Below are 14768 nucleotides of genomic sequence, written 5' to 3'. Positions count from 1 at the left end.
GTGATAAACAAAAAGGGTCCCTGCCTGAACGTTATAACATTTAGAGGGTCACCTAGAATCCGTCCTGATTGGTCAAAAAGCCATATGGGGCACTGAATTGGGAATAAAAACATCTAATCAAGCTATGTATATCCTTGGTATTGTTTCATGCATTTTTCTCCTGTTGACGGTTTACCAGCCGGCCGAAACTGAAGTTGTGCAGCCACGAAGCGTTTCTGAAAACCTGTCTGACGTGTCTTCAGGAGATTTTCTTAGGAAACTAGTTTCATCGCGCCGTATCAAACGGCGCGTCACAACGCGGATCTACAGTCGAACCTGCCTTGGCGACCACCTCTCGATAACGACCACCTGCCCATCACGACCACCAGAACCCCTGACGAGGATGTTGTTTCCTGTATACCTACTCAACTTGTTTGTTGTTGTAACGAGCACCTGTCTAAAAAGTCCAACTGTCCTTTGGGTGGTCATTTCAGACAGGTTCAATTGTAGTCACGGCCTGACAACAAGGACTTTTATCAGTCATCGCTGGATTCCCAACAGGGATGCTGAATACTGCAACCGAAAGTATCAGATCCTGCTTAGCGCAGCACGTCACGTTACCGAGACAGTTGAGAGGTTGCGGTTAGAACGATCGAATGTTCAATACGGACTGAACCGAGACAAAGATGACAGTATGTTTCTCGTCTCACGCCGCCGGTGTAACACAGGTTCTGCCTCCCTTTGGGGATAAGCAGCTGGGTAACAAAAAACAATGTTCTTATGGGACAAATCGAGGTGGTGAATGGGTTTGTGTTTCAGGTGAAACGTGGATTGTCACAGTAAAATCCAATCAGGCTGTTTATTTGATACGTGGAACCATCACGGATTTGGATTGGTGTTTCCGAGGAAAACGATTGTAAGCATTCACTCTCAAAGACCCAATCATTTTTGATAATTACCGTGGCGACTCAACTCTGTAATCGCAAAATATACACAATGAAAAGTCTTAAAACACTTAAACGAAAAGGAATATGCCCAAAACTTACTGAACTCGCAAATATGATGACAGCTCTGTACATTTTTAGACCGGAAGAAAAGCGACGAACAGCTTACAGGGCACACACAAGTATGACGTACGTGTTATCTCAAACTTCTGACGCGCTTTGGGGCCCTGAATTGCATTTTAACAATTACGTTCAAAAGAGGGATCCCCGTCAGTGATTGTGCGTACCTTTGCTCTTCCAAAATGATGACAACAACGATGTTTGGTGGCTTGTCATAACAACATTATTTGTTGGACCCACAAAAAAAAGCTGGTCTGTCAACAAGCAACCAAACATCTTATAATTACCAAACGGAACGTTACAACGGCATTCTAAGACGAGGAAAATGACATTATCTTTGTTTCGTTTTGGTTATGAGCAATCGGTCGGTCTCACCACAACCTTAATAATAAGCTAGGAAACTGAAAGCGGTACTTGCTGTTACTCCTTCGTAGAACAGCGTGTACCATATAACAGCTGACAGCTGTTAAAACCAGAAGACGAAGGAGAAATAATTATAGTTGCAGAATCAGAAGAAGTGGCAGGCAGCAGAGAGTTCACGATCTAAAGGAAACAAACACAGGACACGTACAGTAGGCAAGTTGAAAAGAAGATTGAAACACAGAAAGCAAGGAAGAAACTAGAGAAGGAGGAGGCTATCAAGTTGTGGGCAAAGTGTGCGAGTTGAAAAGTAGCTCGAAGCAAAGGAAGCAAGACAGAGAAGAGATCAGAAGGACCGGAAGACAGTAACTACGTAGCATGAGCAACTGCAGAGTCTTCGTCCTGGTGCTACTTGCGGCTCTCAACAATCGTGAGTTTTTTTGTTTTTCTTTTCTTGTTTGTTTCTCCGTCATGCTCTTCTGTTAGCATGAATTCCTTTTTAGATTTGAGGGCTTGCAAAACGGAGTAAGAAACTTAACGATATATGGTTGTTAGCAGCATTCAGTTGATCCATAAATTTGTGGATTTATTAAGAGCGGATTGATAAATAGAGAATACTTCATGGCTTCCTATGTGATACCAGTTTTACACGAGTTGTGTTTTTAAATATTGAACTGCGAGCGAAAGATATTTGAAAACACAACGAGTGTAAAACTGGTATCAAACAGGAAGCCATGTAGTATTCTGTTTATTCTATGTAACCGAGTGCCAATTTTGTTTTCTTTCTTACCGAGCTCAAACACTCAAGCAAACGACACAAGTTATATTACCAGGTTCTTTTATTCCAAAAGATGAAAAGGGGAATGTGTGGGATAACGGGGGTTTACTTTCAAATACAAAACTTTCAATGTATTACTATAGGACTAAACAACTAAAAAAAAAACCAACGCTCTCAACTCTTCACTCTAAAACTACATTCTAAAGTCTCCCTCTAAAGCTACCCTTTAAAAACACACTAAATCCTTCCCCCAAACTACACTCTACTCTAAATCCTCACTCTCAACTTTAATCCAAAAAACCACAATGAGACTCTAATCTAAAACAAACGAAATCTAAAAAAGCAACCTAAAAACAATTCTTCAAAAAAAAACCAAATCTACAAAAACTCTAACAAAACCTGACCAAAATCCCTCCACTAAAACTAACTGCTCCCCTCTAACGAAATCTAGTCTACGAAAACCTAACGAAACTAAAACCCATCTAAAAAAACCCGTCTACTGAAACACCCCGTCGCACACTCAGCCATCCTGCAAAGCACAGAATGCACGCCGTAAGCATACGTAAACAAATCAACAATTTCAACTACCACAAGCTAACTCATTGAACAACAAAACACATCATTCCTACCAAATAACATGCCTACGATACCTTTCTCCCTAACAACGGTTTTCTAAAGCATTCAACAAACAAAAGTCTTCCCAAACATTCCAACTCACAAAACAATCTACTTGAACATTCAAAGAAGAACTCGATCGCTTACAGAGAGTCCAGAACAGTGCTGCAAGGCTCATTCTGCAGAAGTCTAAGAAAGACCATGTCACTCCCCTACTTACCACCCTTCACTGGCTTCCTATGAAGTATAGAATCGAGTACAAGCTGGCTCTGTTAGGGTACCGCTGTTTTGAGAAAACACTTCCCCCCTATTTGTACCATTCCCTCAGTATCTACGAGCCATCCCGTTCTCTCAGATCCTCCTCTGAAAAACTCCTTCGCATCCCCAAAACCAGGACCAAGACCTTTGGTGAAAGAACCTTTAGGTACCAGATTCCGACCGTCTGGAACTCGCTTCCAAGTTCTATCCGTGACTCCAGCAGCCTTTCCTCCTTCAAAACACAACTCAAAACATACCTGTTTCGTAAAGCCTTTGCTTAGCCTGAGTAGACTCTCCACAACTCTATTCTGTTTTGGAACTCTCTACCCTGTATGTGCTTTATGGTCTATTTGTCAATGGTATCTTTGTGCGTGCGCGCATGTGTGTGGGTGTGTGTGTGTGTGTGCGTGTGTGTGTACTTTTAAACATTGTACGCTAAGTTTTTGCTTAGTGCTTGGGTTCTTGGTGTTATGTCTCAGTTAAATGTATGTTTTGTATGCTTGTTGATTTGTGCTAGTTTATTCTATAATGAATTTGTAAAGCGCCTGGAGCCAATTGATGGGACTCGCGCTATAGAAAAGTTATTTATTATTATTATTATTATTAAATCCTTTCCCCAAGCAGCATACTATTCTTCTCACTGCTTACCCATTTACAGAAAGAAAATTGTATTAACCTACCAGCAAAAGAATTCCTCACATCCCAAAGGATTTCAGCCTGTGACAAAACATGTCACACCACGGCGTCAAGAAAACACGCACGACAAAATACACGTCTTCTTCCCTCAAAGATTCCAAACAAAAAGACAGTTTTAGCGGCCACATCCTGCGCGCCGGCGTCACAAGGTTAACACATATTCGACTCGAGGGGTGTCGGGCACCCCCACTTTCTTTAGTTGGTGTCTAACGTCACCTTCAACTATTCAAATTTACATCGCGGCGGAGGGAAAAAGGGAGATGGAATAAAGCCACCTGTCAATTGTTTCTTGTTCACAAAAACATTAATCACAAAATTTACTCCAGAGGCTTGTACCAAAAAAGCGATCGTTTTACCTATGCAAATTTTAGAATCGGCTCTTCCGCGAGACCAATTCAATAGAAACAAAACACAGTCTCGGAAACCTTAATGGATCCCCGATAGTACAGGTTTGAATCCTCGATAGCACAGAGGTACCACGAGTTCACACGGATGCACAAAAGTGCATGTGTACCGTAACTGTCGTTCCCAAGCTCACATCTACATACTGTAATTGCGTGTCTATTGCTCGAAACGTCCCTCAGTCGAAGCTTCAAAATGGAACCTGGATCTCTCCGAAAGCCTCGTGTAGTATTTGACGTCAAAGCAAAGAGACGTCACACTAGAAAGTATATCGTGACGTGTACGTTCTGAAAATTCTTCCAAGTGTTCAAAGAATGACGTTTATCTCGGTGACTTGGCATCACGGGGCAGTGGAAAATCAGGTCCCTGTCAGACACGACCTCTTTCCATGCACTGTGGAGTGAACGATATTGTTATGACATGAGTGGTATTTCACACGTATGTGGGATACTATTTTCTCTATGTATTATTATGACACATGTCTGCCAGAGTCATTGCAGCTTAATGAAGATACATGTATAAAAAAACATTCCTGAAAATAGCGCCCCCAAAATGATAAAAACAGTGTATTTTGCTTGTTCGCAGTTTGCGTTTTGTTGTTGTTGAGGGTTAAATATTTTTCTTTCTTGAAAAAAAAAGTCTTTTCTCATTGCCTTCCAACCCACCCCCCCACACTCCTTTTCAGACTCGTTCTGCTTGGACTGGAATGACTCGCCACAGGACAATGACGTCCTTTCAGTATGTGTCGGAGATGACGTCACTTTCCCGTGGGATTTTCAAACAGCAGCATATGAAGACGTCAAGGACGTAAAATGGGAATATGAGACAAATTCCACCTCGAAACTGATCGCCTTTTACAGCTCTGGGACGTTTGAGACCAGTGAAATGTATGCACAGCGTGTGAGCTGCGAGTCTAATGGCAGTCTGTCAATGACTGACGTCACGATGAAGGATTCTGGGATGTACACCATCAGCGTTGAAACACAAAACCAAAATGGCGTCGGTCGCTATCAGAGATCTGTGGCTCTTCGCGTTGAAGGTAACGATTCTCTCTTTTGGTTGGTAGTAAGTTAGCTTTGAGATGTTTTATTTCGATTTTTGTGTGTGTAATCGATTTGTGATCTTTATTTTTGGATATTCTAATACCATTTTATTTTGGTTTTACTTCATAGCCCCACTCCGCCTCACATGAGGTTTACAGAACGTTGGAAACTTTCACAAAATATGCAATTCTAACCTTATGGAACACACTTGCAATAGCTATAAAGATTGTTTATAGTAATCGATCCAAAAGTGAGTTCATCTCATGTTTTATCATCTCCCAATTCAAAAAACATATTCCTCCGAAAGCGGCGTATGATTGCCTGAATGGCGGGGTAAAAACGGTCATACACGTAAACCCCCACTCGTGCAAAAAACACGAGTGTACGCGGGAGTTTCAGCCCATGTACGCAGAAGAAGAAGAAGAAGAAACATATAGATATGTTATGTAAGCATAAAAAACAAGCTCGGACAGTTAAAAACAAGTCGCGAAAGGCGAAATTACTACATTTAGTCAAGCTGTGGAACTCACAGAATGAAACTGAACGTAGTCCGCCGCTAGTGCAAAAGGCAGTGAAAGTGACGAGCCTGTTTGGCGCGGCAGCGGTTGCGCTGTGCTTCATAGCACGCTTTACTGTACCTCTCTTCGTTTTAACTTTCTGAGCGTGTTTTTAATCCAAACATATCATATCTATATGTTTTTGGAATCAGGAACCGACAAGGAATAAGATGAAATAGTTTTTAAATCGATTTCGGAAATTTAATTTTGATCATAATTTTTATATTTTTAATTTTCAGAGATTGTTTTAATCCAAATATAACATATGTATATGTTTTTGGAATCAGAAAATGACGAAGAATAAGATGAAATTGTTTTTGGATCGTTTAATAAAAAAATAATTTTAATTACAAGTTTCCGATTTTTAATGACCAAACTCACTCATTAGTTTTTAAGCCACCACGCTGAAATGCAATACCAAACCCGGGCCTTCGTCGAAGATTGCTTTGCCCAAATTTCAATCAATTTAATTGAAAAATGAGGGTGTGACAGAGCCGCCTCAACTTTTACAAAAAGCCGGATATGACGTCATCAAAGGTATTTATCGAAAAAAGGAAAAAAACGTCCGGGGATATCATACCCAGGAACTCTCATGTCAAATTTCATAAAGATCGGCCCAGTAGTTTAGTCTGAATCGCTCTACACACACACACAGACACACACAGACACACACAGACACACACAGACACACACACACACACACACACACACAAACACATACACCACGACCCTCGTCTCGATTCCCCCCTCTATGTTAAAACATTTAGTCAAAAAATGTAAAAAGGGAAAAAAGCGCGCTTTCCTGTTATACTGGCTTGTCAATTTCCGTACGTTTTGCACTTGAAAGTGTGAGCGATTTCCTTGCCGCAGGGTACTGACGAAGCTATATCTTCTTTGTGAAAATATACAGTGCGTTCAATTTTATTCTGTGAGTGCGACAGATTGACTAAATCATTAAATGTAGTAATTTTGCTTCATGGGACTTGTTTTTGTTTGCGCTAGAAAGACGGGCCCAACACTGCTAAATTTGTAATAATGAGTGGAGACGTATTCGAACCCGCGACCATAGGATCACAAGTCCAGTGCTCCACCACCTGAGCTAACCGAGCCCCCATATAATACAGTAATGTAATAATGACAGTCTGAGCTGTCATCTAAAGCAACTTAAACACAGTTAGTACAGTTAACAGCTGTCATCTAAAGCAACTTAAACACAGTTAGTACAGTTAGCAGCTGTGTCTGTGGACAGAAACTAAATCGTTTTAAGCGTCACATTTAGAGTGAACTCTGCCAGAAGTGTACAAAAGTGAAAAAGCCTAACAGTTTTGTGGTTTGTGCGTCCGCAACTGTTTTGATACGTCCAAGCCATCATGCGAGGGTAAATGTGGCGAATGAAATTAGTCTGAGCGCTTTAGCACCGTTAGGTTGTCAGAACCGGAAGTGGTCCTTAATAGGAGCCGGTCCATATTAGGCGCCCTTCCCCTACTATTTGTTTGTCTATCTGTTTGTTTGTCTGTTTGTTGATTTTGTTTGTTTGTTTGTTTGTTTGTTTGTGTTCTTCTTACTTTCTTGCTTGCTTTCGTTCTGTTCTTTCGTCTTTTCTTTCTTCTTCTTCTTCTTCTTCTTGTTGTTGCCGCTACACGTGGAGACCAGTCCAATTTAGAAATGTAGTGGTCATCTGCAGGGACGCCGCCGTGCCGTACAGCTTATCCTGGATGGGGGTCGGCTCCGGCCACATCTTTCTTCTCAACAACTGGAAGTTCCCGCAGTCTTGTAGGATGTGGTGGGTGTCCTGCTCTGCTTCTCCACAGGGACACATCGGGGACGGCACAACTTTCAGCTTTGAGTGGAGGTGTTTGTTCAGCCTGTTGTGCCCTGTTCGCAGCCTAAAGATGGTAACCTGCTCTGGTCTTGTGAGCAGGTGAAGGCTGTCTTTTTGAGCCGGGGTTCGGAACAGGGCTTTAGTGATGGTATTTAGCTCGGCAAGGCTCACGGCGTTGTCTTCTTGTTCTTTTTCTGCACCGGATTTTGCCAGGACATCGGCTTTCTCATTTCCCTCTATGCCGCAGTGTGAGGGGATCCACTGAAGCACTGTCCGTAGGCTCTTGATATTGTTGAGGGCCTTCTTCAATGAGGGTTGACTGTCACTGTTATAGGCTTGCAGCACGGAGAGGGCATCTGTTAGGAAGACGACATTTGTGTTCTGGTCTGCTCTTGTCGCGATGGTGTGTGCTGCCTGAATGATAGCGTCTACCTCTGCCTTGTAGTTGGTGCAGTAAAGGCCGGTCGGAAGCGTCTCCTCCGTCCGTTCTCCACCGGGGTATTGGATGTGGACCCCAGCTCCTCCACTTTTGACGGCATTTGTGGCTGAGCCGTCCGTATACACCCGGATCCAGGCATCATCAGGGTATCTTTCCTCAAGCGTTGCCAACGTCAGGGCTTTCAAGACTTGGTCGCTATGTTCACCTTTGTTGTTGATGTGGGGTATTGTTGTTTGGACAGTGACAGTTTCTTCTCTATCTTCCCAAGGTGGGGCGTCGAGGGAGAAGGAGATGGGAATGACCTGGTTAGGGAGGGTTTCTTGGTGCTTCCTGTTCAGTGCTCTGGCCTCCACAACATAGCTTGATCTTTTTAGTCTGCCTGATGATAGCGTTTGGAGCCTTTCTTTCATTGGGTGGTTCTCTGAGCATCTGAATTTGTTGGCCTGAAGCATTGCCTTCTGCTCTCTTCTCTTGGCAAGTGGTGGGATGCTAGATGTTTCTTCCATCTTCACTATAGGTGTTGTCTTCATGGCACCTGTGATTATTCGAAGTGCCTGGTTTTGGACTTTGTCCAGGGTCTGTAGATGCGTCTTGGCAGCTGTCATCCAAGAGTTGGACCCGTACTCGAGGTGTGGTCTTACAGTACCTTGGTAAACTGATTTCAGAATCTTGTCAGTTGCGCCCCATGTAGTTCCTGCCAGTTTCCTTAAGATGTTGAGCTTCCTTCTGGCTTTTCCCTCTGCCTGGTTGATGTGAGGTTTCCAGGTCATTTTCTTGTCATAGGTGACACCAAGGTACGTCTGTTGGTCTTCGTACTTTAGTGTGGTATTTCCCAGGGTAAGTTTTCCAGGTTTGGCTTTTGTTGACAGTGTGAAAAGAGTGGCGGTGGACTTCTCCCTGTTGATTGTTACGCACCAGCTTTCAGCCCATGCTGCAACACTCTCTAGGGCGATCTGTATTCTGTATGTTGCTGTGGTTGCATACTCCTCGCTGCACCAGAGTACCAGGTCGTCTGCGTAAAGCGCTGCGTGGACACCTCTTGGTAGTTCTGCTACAATGTCGTTGATGAAGAGTATGAACAAAGAGGGGGAGAGGACGCCTCCCTGGGGAACTCCCTGCCTCAGTAACACCTTCTGGCCACAGCGACCATCTACCGACACTCTGGCTCTTCGGTTGTGAAGGTAGGACTTGGTCCACTGGAACATGTTGCCTCTGATGCCACACCGTAGGAGTTTTACCAGAAGACCATCCTTCCAGACCTTGTCGAATGCCTTCTGTAGATCAATAAACACTGCCAGGACAGCCTTCTTGGCCTGAAAAGCATCCTCTATGACCTGTGAGAGGTGGGTCGTTTGATCTTCTGTGCTTCTGTACTGTCTGAAGCCAGCTTGCTCTGGGGCAATGATGCTCTGTGTCTCCAGGTAGAGTTGTAGGCGCTGATTGATGATGCGCTCCATGGTCTTACAGACACAACTTGTTAAGCTGATGGGACGGTAGCTTTGGGCTTTGCTTTTGTTTTTGCCACGTTTGAGGATGGGAATCATTGTGGCTTCTCTCCAGCACTGCGGTACCTGGCCTTGCTTCCAGCTGAGGTTGTATATATCTAGTAGCTTCTGAAGCGCGGTGTTTCCTAGATGTTGAAGCATTTCGTTTGTGATGTTGTCAGGTCCTGGAGACTTCTTTTTCTTCAACTTCCTGATGGCCTTCTTCATTTCTGCCAGGCTGATGTCAGTATGCATGGCGTCTGGTACCTCATTTTCTCCTGCTGTTCTTTCCTTCTCTTCCTGTCGTATCTCTTTCTGGCGGTTCTGGGGTATGGTGGTATTACTTTCTGCTGCATATGCTGTTGCAAAATTGTTGGCGGCAGCCCTTCCTGTAAGAGTGTTTCCTTCATTTTCCAGGGTGATCTTCTGGCCTTTGGTGCTTTTGTCGTTCAGGGCCTTTGTCAGTTTCCAAAGCTTTGTTGTGTCTTTCTCCATGTTGAGGCTTGCTGTTTTTTCTCTCCAACTTCTTCTTTTGCTCTCCAGTTTGGTTCGCAAGAACTTTGCTTTTCTTTCTTGGAGCTTGATGTTGTTCTCCTGGCTGGGGTTGGTTTCAGCCTCTCTTCTTGCTTCTGTCAGAGCATCATGCGCCTTCTGCAGCTCACTTGTCCAATAAGGGGTGTAGTTTTTTCTTGCGCCATTGGGTATGCACTCCTTGGCTGCCTGGGAAATACTGTTGTTGAAGTCTTTGACTACATTGTTGATGTTCCTCTCTGTAACTTCTATACCCTTTGTCAGCTCGTTGGTGCGTACGCTGAACAAGCCCCACTGGGCCTTTTGTAGTTCCATCGCGGGTGTTGCGAGTGTTCTGGTGCTTTAGCACGCATGGTAAGGACAACTGGGCGATGGTCACTACCTCCGAGCTGTTCTTCTACTTTTCTGCTGATCTTTCTGTGGATGTCATCGGTGCAGAAGGCCAGGTCTGGAGTTGTGGTGGTGTGCCAGCGGCGCGAGTAGAAGGTATGTGTGTCAGTTGGGTCATTTGCAAGGATAAGGTGGTGTTCATCTTGCCAGGCTTCAACTTCTTCTCCTCTGTTGTCCATGTTGCTGTATCCCCAACTCTGGGACCGGCTGTTGAAGTCTCCAGCGATGAGGAAGCCGCTGTCTGGGACCTGGATAGTGTCAAGGGACAGCATCTTGTCATCGGGGCAATAGTAGTTGACGATGTTAAATGTGCTGTCTTGGATAATGACCTTGACTTCTATGTACTCAGCTTCGCCTGTAAGTTTCTTGACTTCAGTGGCGTTGATGTTGTTTCTCACCAGTGTCATCACTCCTCCCTTTGCTCTCCCTTTCCGTCCATTTGAAAACACCTGGTAGCCTCTGATCTTGAACGGCTTCCCCTCTTGCAGGTGTGTTTCCTGTAGGCAGCAGATGTTGATACTGTTCTTATGAAGAAAGTGTTCGAGTTCTTCCTTCTTGTTGCTGACCCCTTCTGCATTCCATTGCATGATGTTGATGTCAGGGGTCTCCTTGGCCTTGCTTGGTTTTCGGCCAGTCGCTCTCCTTGCTCGTCCCCTGGCTCCACAGGACAAGACGAAGGGACCTCCAGTAGCTGAGGGTGGGCTCCTTTGAGGCACGGAGCCCGGCGCTGCACCTGCCTGGGGGGTCCTCACAGGGCGAGCACCATTTCGATTGGTTTGGTCTCTGCGTGTATTCATGGCGATGGTGTGCGTGGTACTGTGATCCGTTAAAGTGCGCTGTCTCGCTCAGTACCGCCGACTTCAGCACTAGAGGTTTCTGTCGGGGTTACCCCACCCTTAGCTCCTGGTCAGGGACCTTACCTGGGAGCACAGGTAGCAGGGGTTTTAACGCGCCTCTTACCCGCGTGATGAACCCGTATGAGCACATAGGGCATTTACTAGTCAACAGTGCCACCTGTTAACCACCCCGCTCTGATAGGAACACCGCCAGTTGGTCCAGGACAGCTTATTCGTCCGGGCAAGCCCGACTTATATCGCTGCAATCCCTTATATCTAAGGGACACCCCCTATCCGCCACCTGGGGACCCGCCGGGTTGGGGATGGTCGCCCCGCCACCTAATTGGAGATAGCCTGACCCCGGGTCTTTTCTTTATTTCTTGCTTTCTTTGCCCGATGTCTTTGAAAGCTTTTCAGAAAACATTCTGTCTGTTGGCGTGAACCGAATTGCACATTATATAACGTGACGTTGATATGGTCATTGTTTCATGGGTATTTTTGTCTCCTCGTGGGAATGCGTAAAACTCCCCAGTGTCCCCGTTACCGCGTGTGTCACCGTGAAAATCCGTGTGTGTCGCGAAAGGACAGTGTATTTTGGAATGTTTGTTTCGTCAGTCTGTGAATCCTAACAAAGTCATTTGTGTGTGATTATTTCTTTGTGTATGAGGAAGTTATTCTGTGTGTGTGTGTGTGTGTGTGTGTGTGTGTGTGTGTGGTGTGTGTGTGTGTGTGTGTGTGTGTGTGGTGTGTGTGTGTATGTGTGTGGTGTGTGTGTGTATGTGTGTGTGTGTGGTGTGTGTGTGGTGTGGTGTGTGTGTGTGTGTGTGTATGTGTGTGTGTGTGTGTGGTGTGTGTGTGGTGTGGTGTGTGTGTGTGTGTATGTGTGTGTGTGTGTGTGGTGTGTGTGTGTGTGTGTGGTGTGTGTGTGTATGTGTGTGTGTGTGGTGTGTGTGTGGTGTGGTGTGTGTGTGTGTGTGTATGTGTGTGTGTGTGTGTGGTGTGTGTGTGGTGTGGTGTGTGTGTGTATGTGTGTGTGTGTGTGGTGTGTGTGTGTGTATGTGTGTGTGTGGTGTGTGTGTGGTGTGGTGTGTGTGTGTGTGTGTGTATGTGTGTGTGTGTGTGTGTGGTGTGTGTGTGGTGTGGTGTGTGTGTGGTGTGTGTGTGTGCAGACGGCATGCTGGCAGAGGACAGAAAGGTGCACGTGCGGCAGGAGGGGGGTGCAGACTGGGACAACACCACCAACACCTTCACCCTCACGCTCTCATGCGGAACGTTCCGCTTCACTGACCAACAGCCCTGGCTCCAAGTCCAATGGACTGCAAGTGGTTTTTCATTTTTTCAAGAGTGCAATGTTGCAAAAGCTGGTCAGAGACAGAGAGAGAGAGAGAGACAAGACAAGACAAGACAAGACAAAATCTTTATTATCGAGGGTAATAGATAAGCAAGAATATTGCTTTTTTACATCCAGCCCTCGCCCTAATATAGGGTCAACAAGAACAGAAAACAATATAATCAAATAACTATCACATCAAACTTATAATACATTATATATATATACAGATATACATTTGTCATGCTGCATTTTAAGTACAATTTCCAATAATAAATATGTCAATTTTTAACATATCTTAATTTAGATCTGCATATTATTATAATTTAGTTTAACATGCACATACATTTTAAATGAATTGTTGAACCATTCAGCACATGTTTAGTTGCATTATGTGCGACATATAATTTTTTTTGAAGCTGTCTGTGTTTGTTTTATGCTTAAGAAAAATAGGAAGTGAGTTCCATAGGACCGCACCTGAATATAGAAGGCTTGATTTGAAGAGGTCAATACGTGGAGTCGGTGTGATGATTTTTAGTCTGTTATAGTTCAAAATAAAATTATCACGTAATGTCTCCGAGAGAGAGAGAGAGAGAGAGGTAATTCAATAACAAGAGGAAATAGAAGTTTTGTTACCTACAATACAAATTACATAACATATCCAGCAATCAATAAAAAATTTCAAGATGCATTTTGATTCATTAGCAATGTGTGAAGCTTATATATAACAAAGGATTATTTGTTTGTATAAAAATGCCATCAACCCCCTCCGCACACGCCCAACGACACACAGACAGACACAAATGCACGCACGCGCACACACGAACATGCTCGCATTGAGAAGGCAAGTACTTTGGAATATTTTGTATTTCCGTGTATGCACCAGCAGCCAGCGAAGCAGCCCCCCCCCCCTCTTCCTCCCACCACCCTGCTCTCCACACGAATATAGACGCACGAATGCATGTACGCACGCACGCAGACACGTACACTCTAACAATAACACTAACACACACACACACACGCACACATGTGCACAAATGCATACACGCACGCACGCATGCACAGACACGTACACACAAACTAGAACATGCACGCCCATTGGGTGTACAAGTAAGTCAAAGTGAGACCATTAAGTGCATAACCTGCGTATGAAACATACTCCAGTATGTTTCAGTCGATCTCGATCTACATGTACTGCTTGTCTGTCGCGTTTTCTACGACAGGTGTAGAACTGTAGAACCACTGTCTTTGGGCCAAAAAAGAAAAATATGTCTGTTTCCGGTAACCCGACCGACCCTATTTTTAAGCGCCGACCCTAAAGGCTTTTTTCGCTTTTCGCACCAAAAAAAAACAAAACCCGATTGGTCGATGAGACTTCACAATCGAAGAGACTTACCTCCCGTTTCCGTCGTCACGCGAAAAAAAACATGGCGGCCAATGACGCCGGGAATCTCCCTGAAAACGTAAAGGTAAAAAAAATAATAAAAAAAATATATTTTTTTTTTTAAACCGACCGACCGACCCTATTTTTTTCGGCGATGTTACCGGAAACAGACATATTTTCCTTTTTGGCCTTACTTTACTTTGTACCTCGAAAGATTGATTTGATTTATGAAGTCTTATATCGCGCGCGTATCTCCAGACTCGGACTCAAGGCGCAGGGATCTATTTATGCCGTGTGAGATGGAATTTTTTACACAATACATCACGCATTCACATCGACCAGCAGATCGCAGCCATTTCGGCGCATATCCTACTTTTCACGGCCTATTATTCCAAGTCACACGGCCGGGTATTTTGGTGGACATTTTTTATCTATGCCTATACAATTTTGCCAGGAAAGACCCTTTTGTCAATCGTGGGATCTTTAACGTGCACACCCCAAAGTAGTGTACACGAAGAGACCTCGGTTTTTCGTCTCATCCGAAAGACTAGCACTTGAACCCACCACCTAGGTTAGGAAAGGGGGGAGAAAATTGCTGACGCCCTGACCCAGGGTCGAACTCGCAACCTCTCGCTAGCGAGCGCAAGTGCGTTACCACTCGGCCACCCAGCCCAGATTGCTGAGAGTGGTTGAGTTAACATGTAAGTTCTTGGCAATGGTTCTCTTTTTCGTTGCTGATTGGCTTTCAACTTTTCAGCATTGATAATTTCTAACTTTCTCTTGAAAGAAGAATTGTGCTT

General features: G+C 44.4%; 1 protein-coding gene across 1 annotated transcript; it reads left to right on the top strand.

Annotated features, from left to right (window-relative positions):
* The first annotated feature begins 1066 nt into the window (after positions 1-1066).
* On the top strand, positions 1067-13813 carry LOC138974491 (uncharacterized). The gene is made up of 4 exons (XM_070347208.1): positions 1067-1833; positions 4838-5191; positions 12424-12572; positions 13808-13813. The coding sequence occupies exons 1-4, from the start codon at positions 1782-1784 to the stop codon at positions 13811-13813; spliced, it is 561 nt and encodes a 186-aa protein (XP_070203309.1). The 5' UTR covers positions 1067-1781.
* Positions 13814-14768: the final 955 nt, after the last annotated feature.

The sequence above is a fragment of the Littorina saxatilis genome, linkage group LG8 (assembly GCF_037325665.1).
Source record: "Littorina saxatilis isolate snail1 linkage group LG8, US_GU_Lsax_2.0, whole genome shotgun sequence".
NCBI classification, from domain to species: Eukaryota; Metazoa; Mollusca; class Gastropoda; order Littorinimorpha; family Littorinidae; genus Littorina; species Littorina saxatilis.
This window is presented reverse-complemented; position numbering and strand designations above follow the sequence as displayed.

Bases quoted from the DNA above. Each gene is read 5' to 3' on its own strand.
- LOC138974491 (XM_070347208.1), top strand. From the start codon at position 1,782: ATGAGCAACTGCAGAGTCTTCGTCCTGGTGCTACTTGCGGCTCTCAAC. The intron at 1,834-4,837 runs GTGAGTTTTTTT...ACTCCTTTTCAG, and splicing joins ACTTGCGGCTCTCAACAATC to ACTCGTTCTGCTTGGACTGG. The intron at 5,192-12,423 runs GTAACGATTCTC...GTGTGTGTGCAG, and splicing joins TGTGGCTCTTCGCGTTGAAG to ACGGCATGCTGGCAGAGGAC.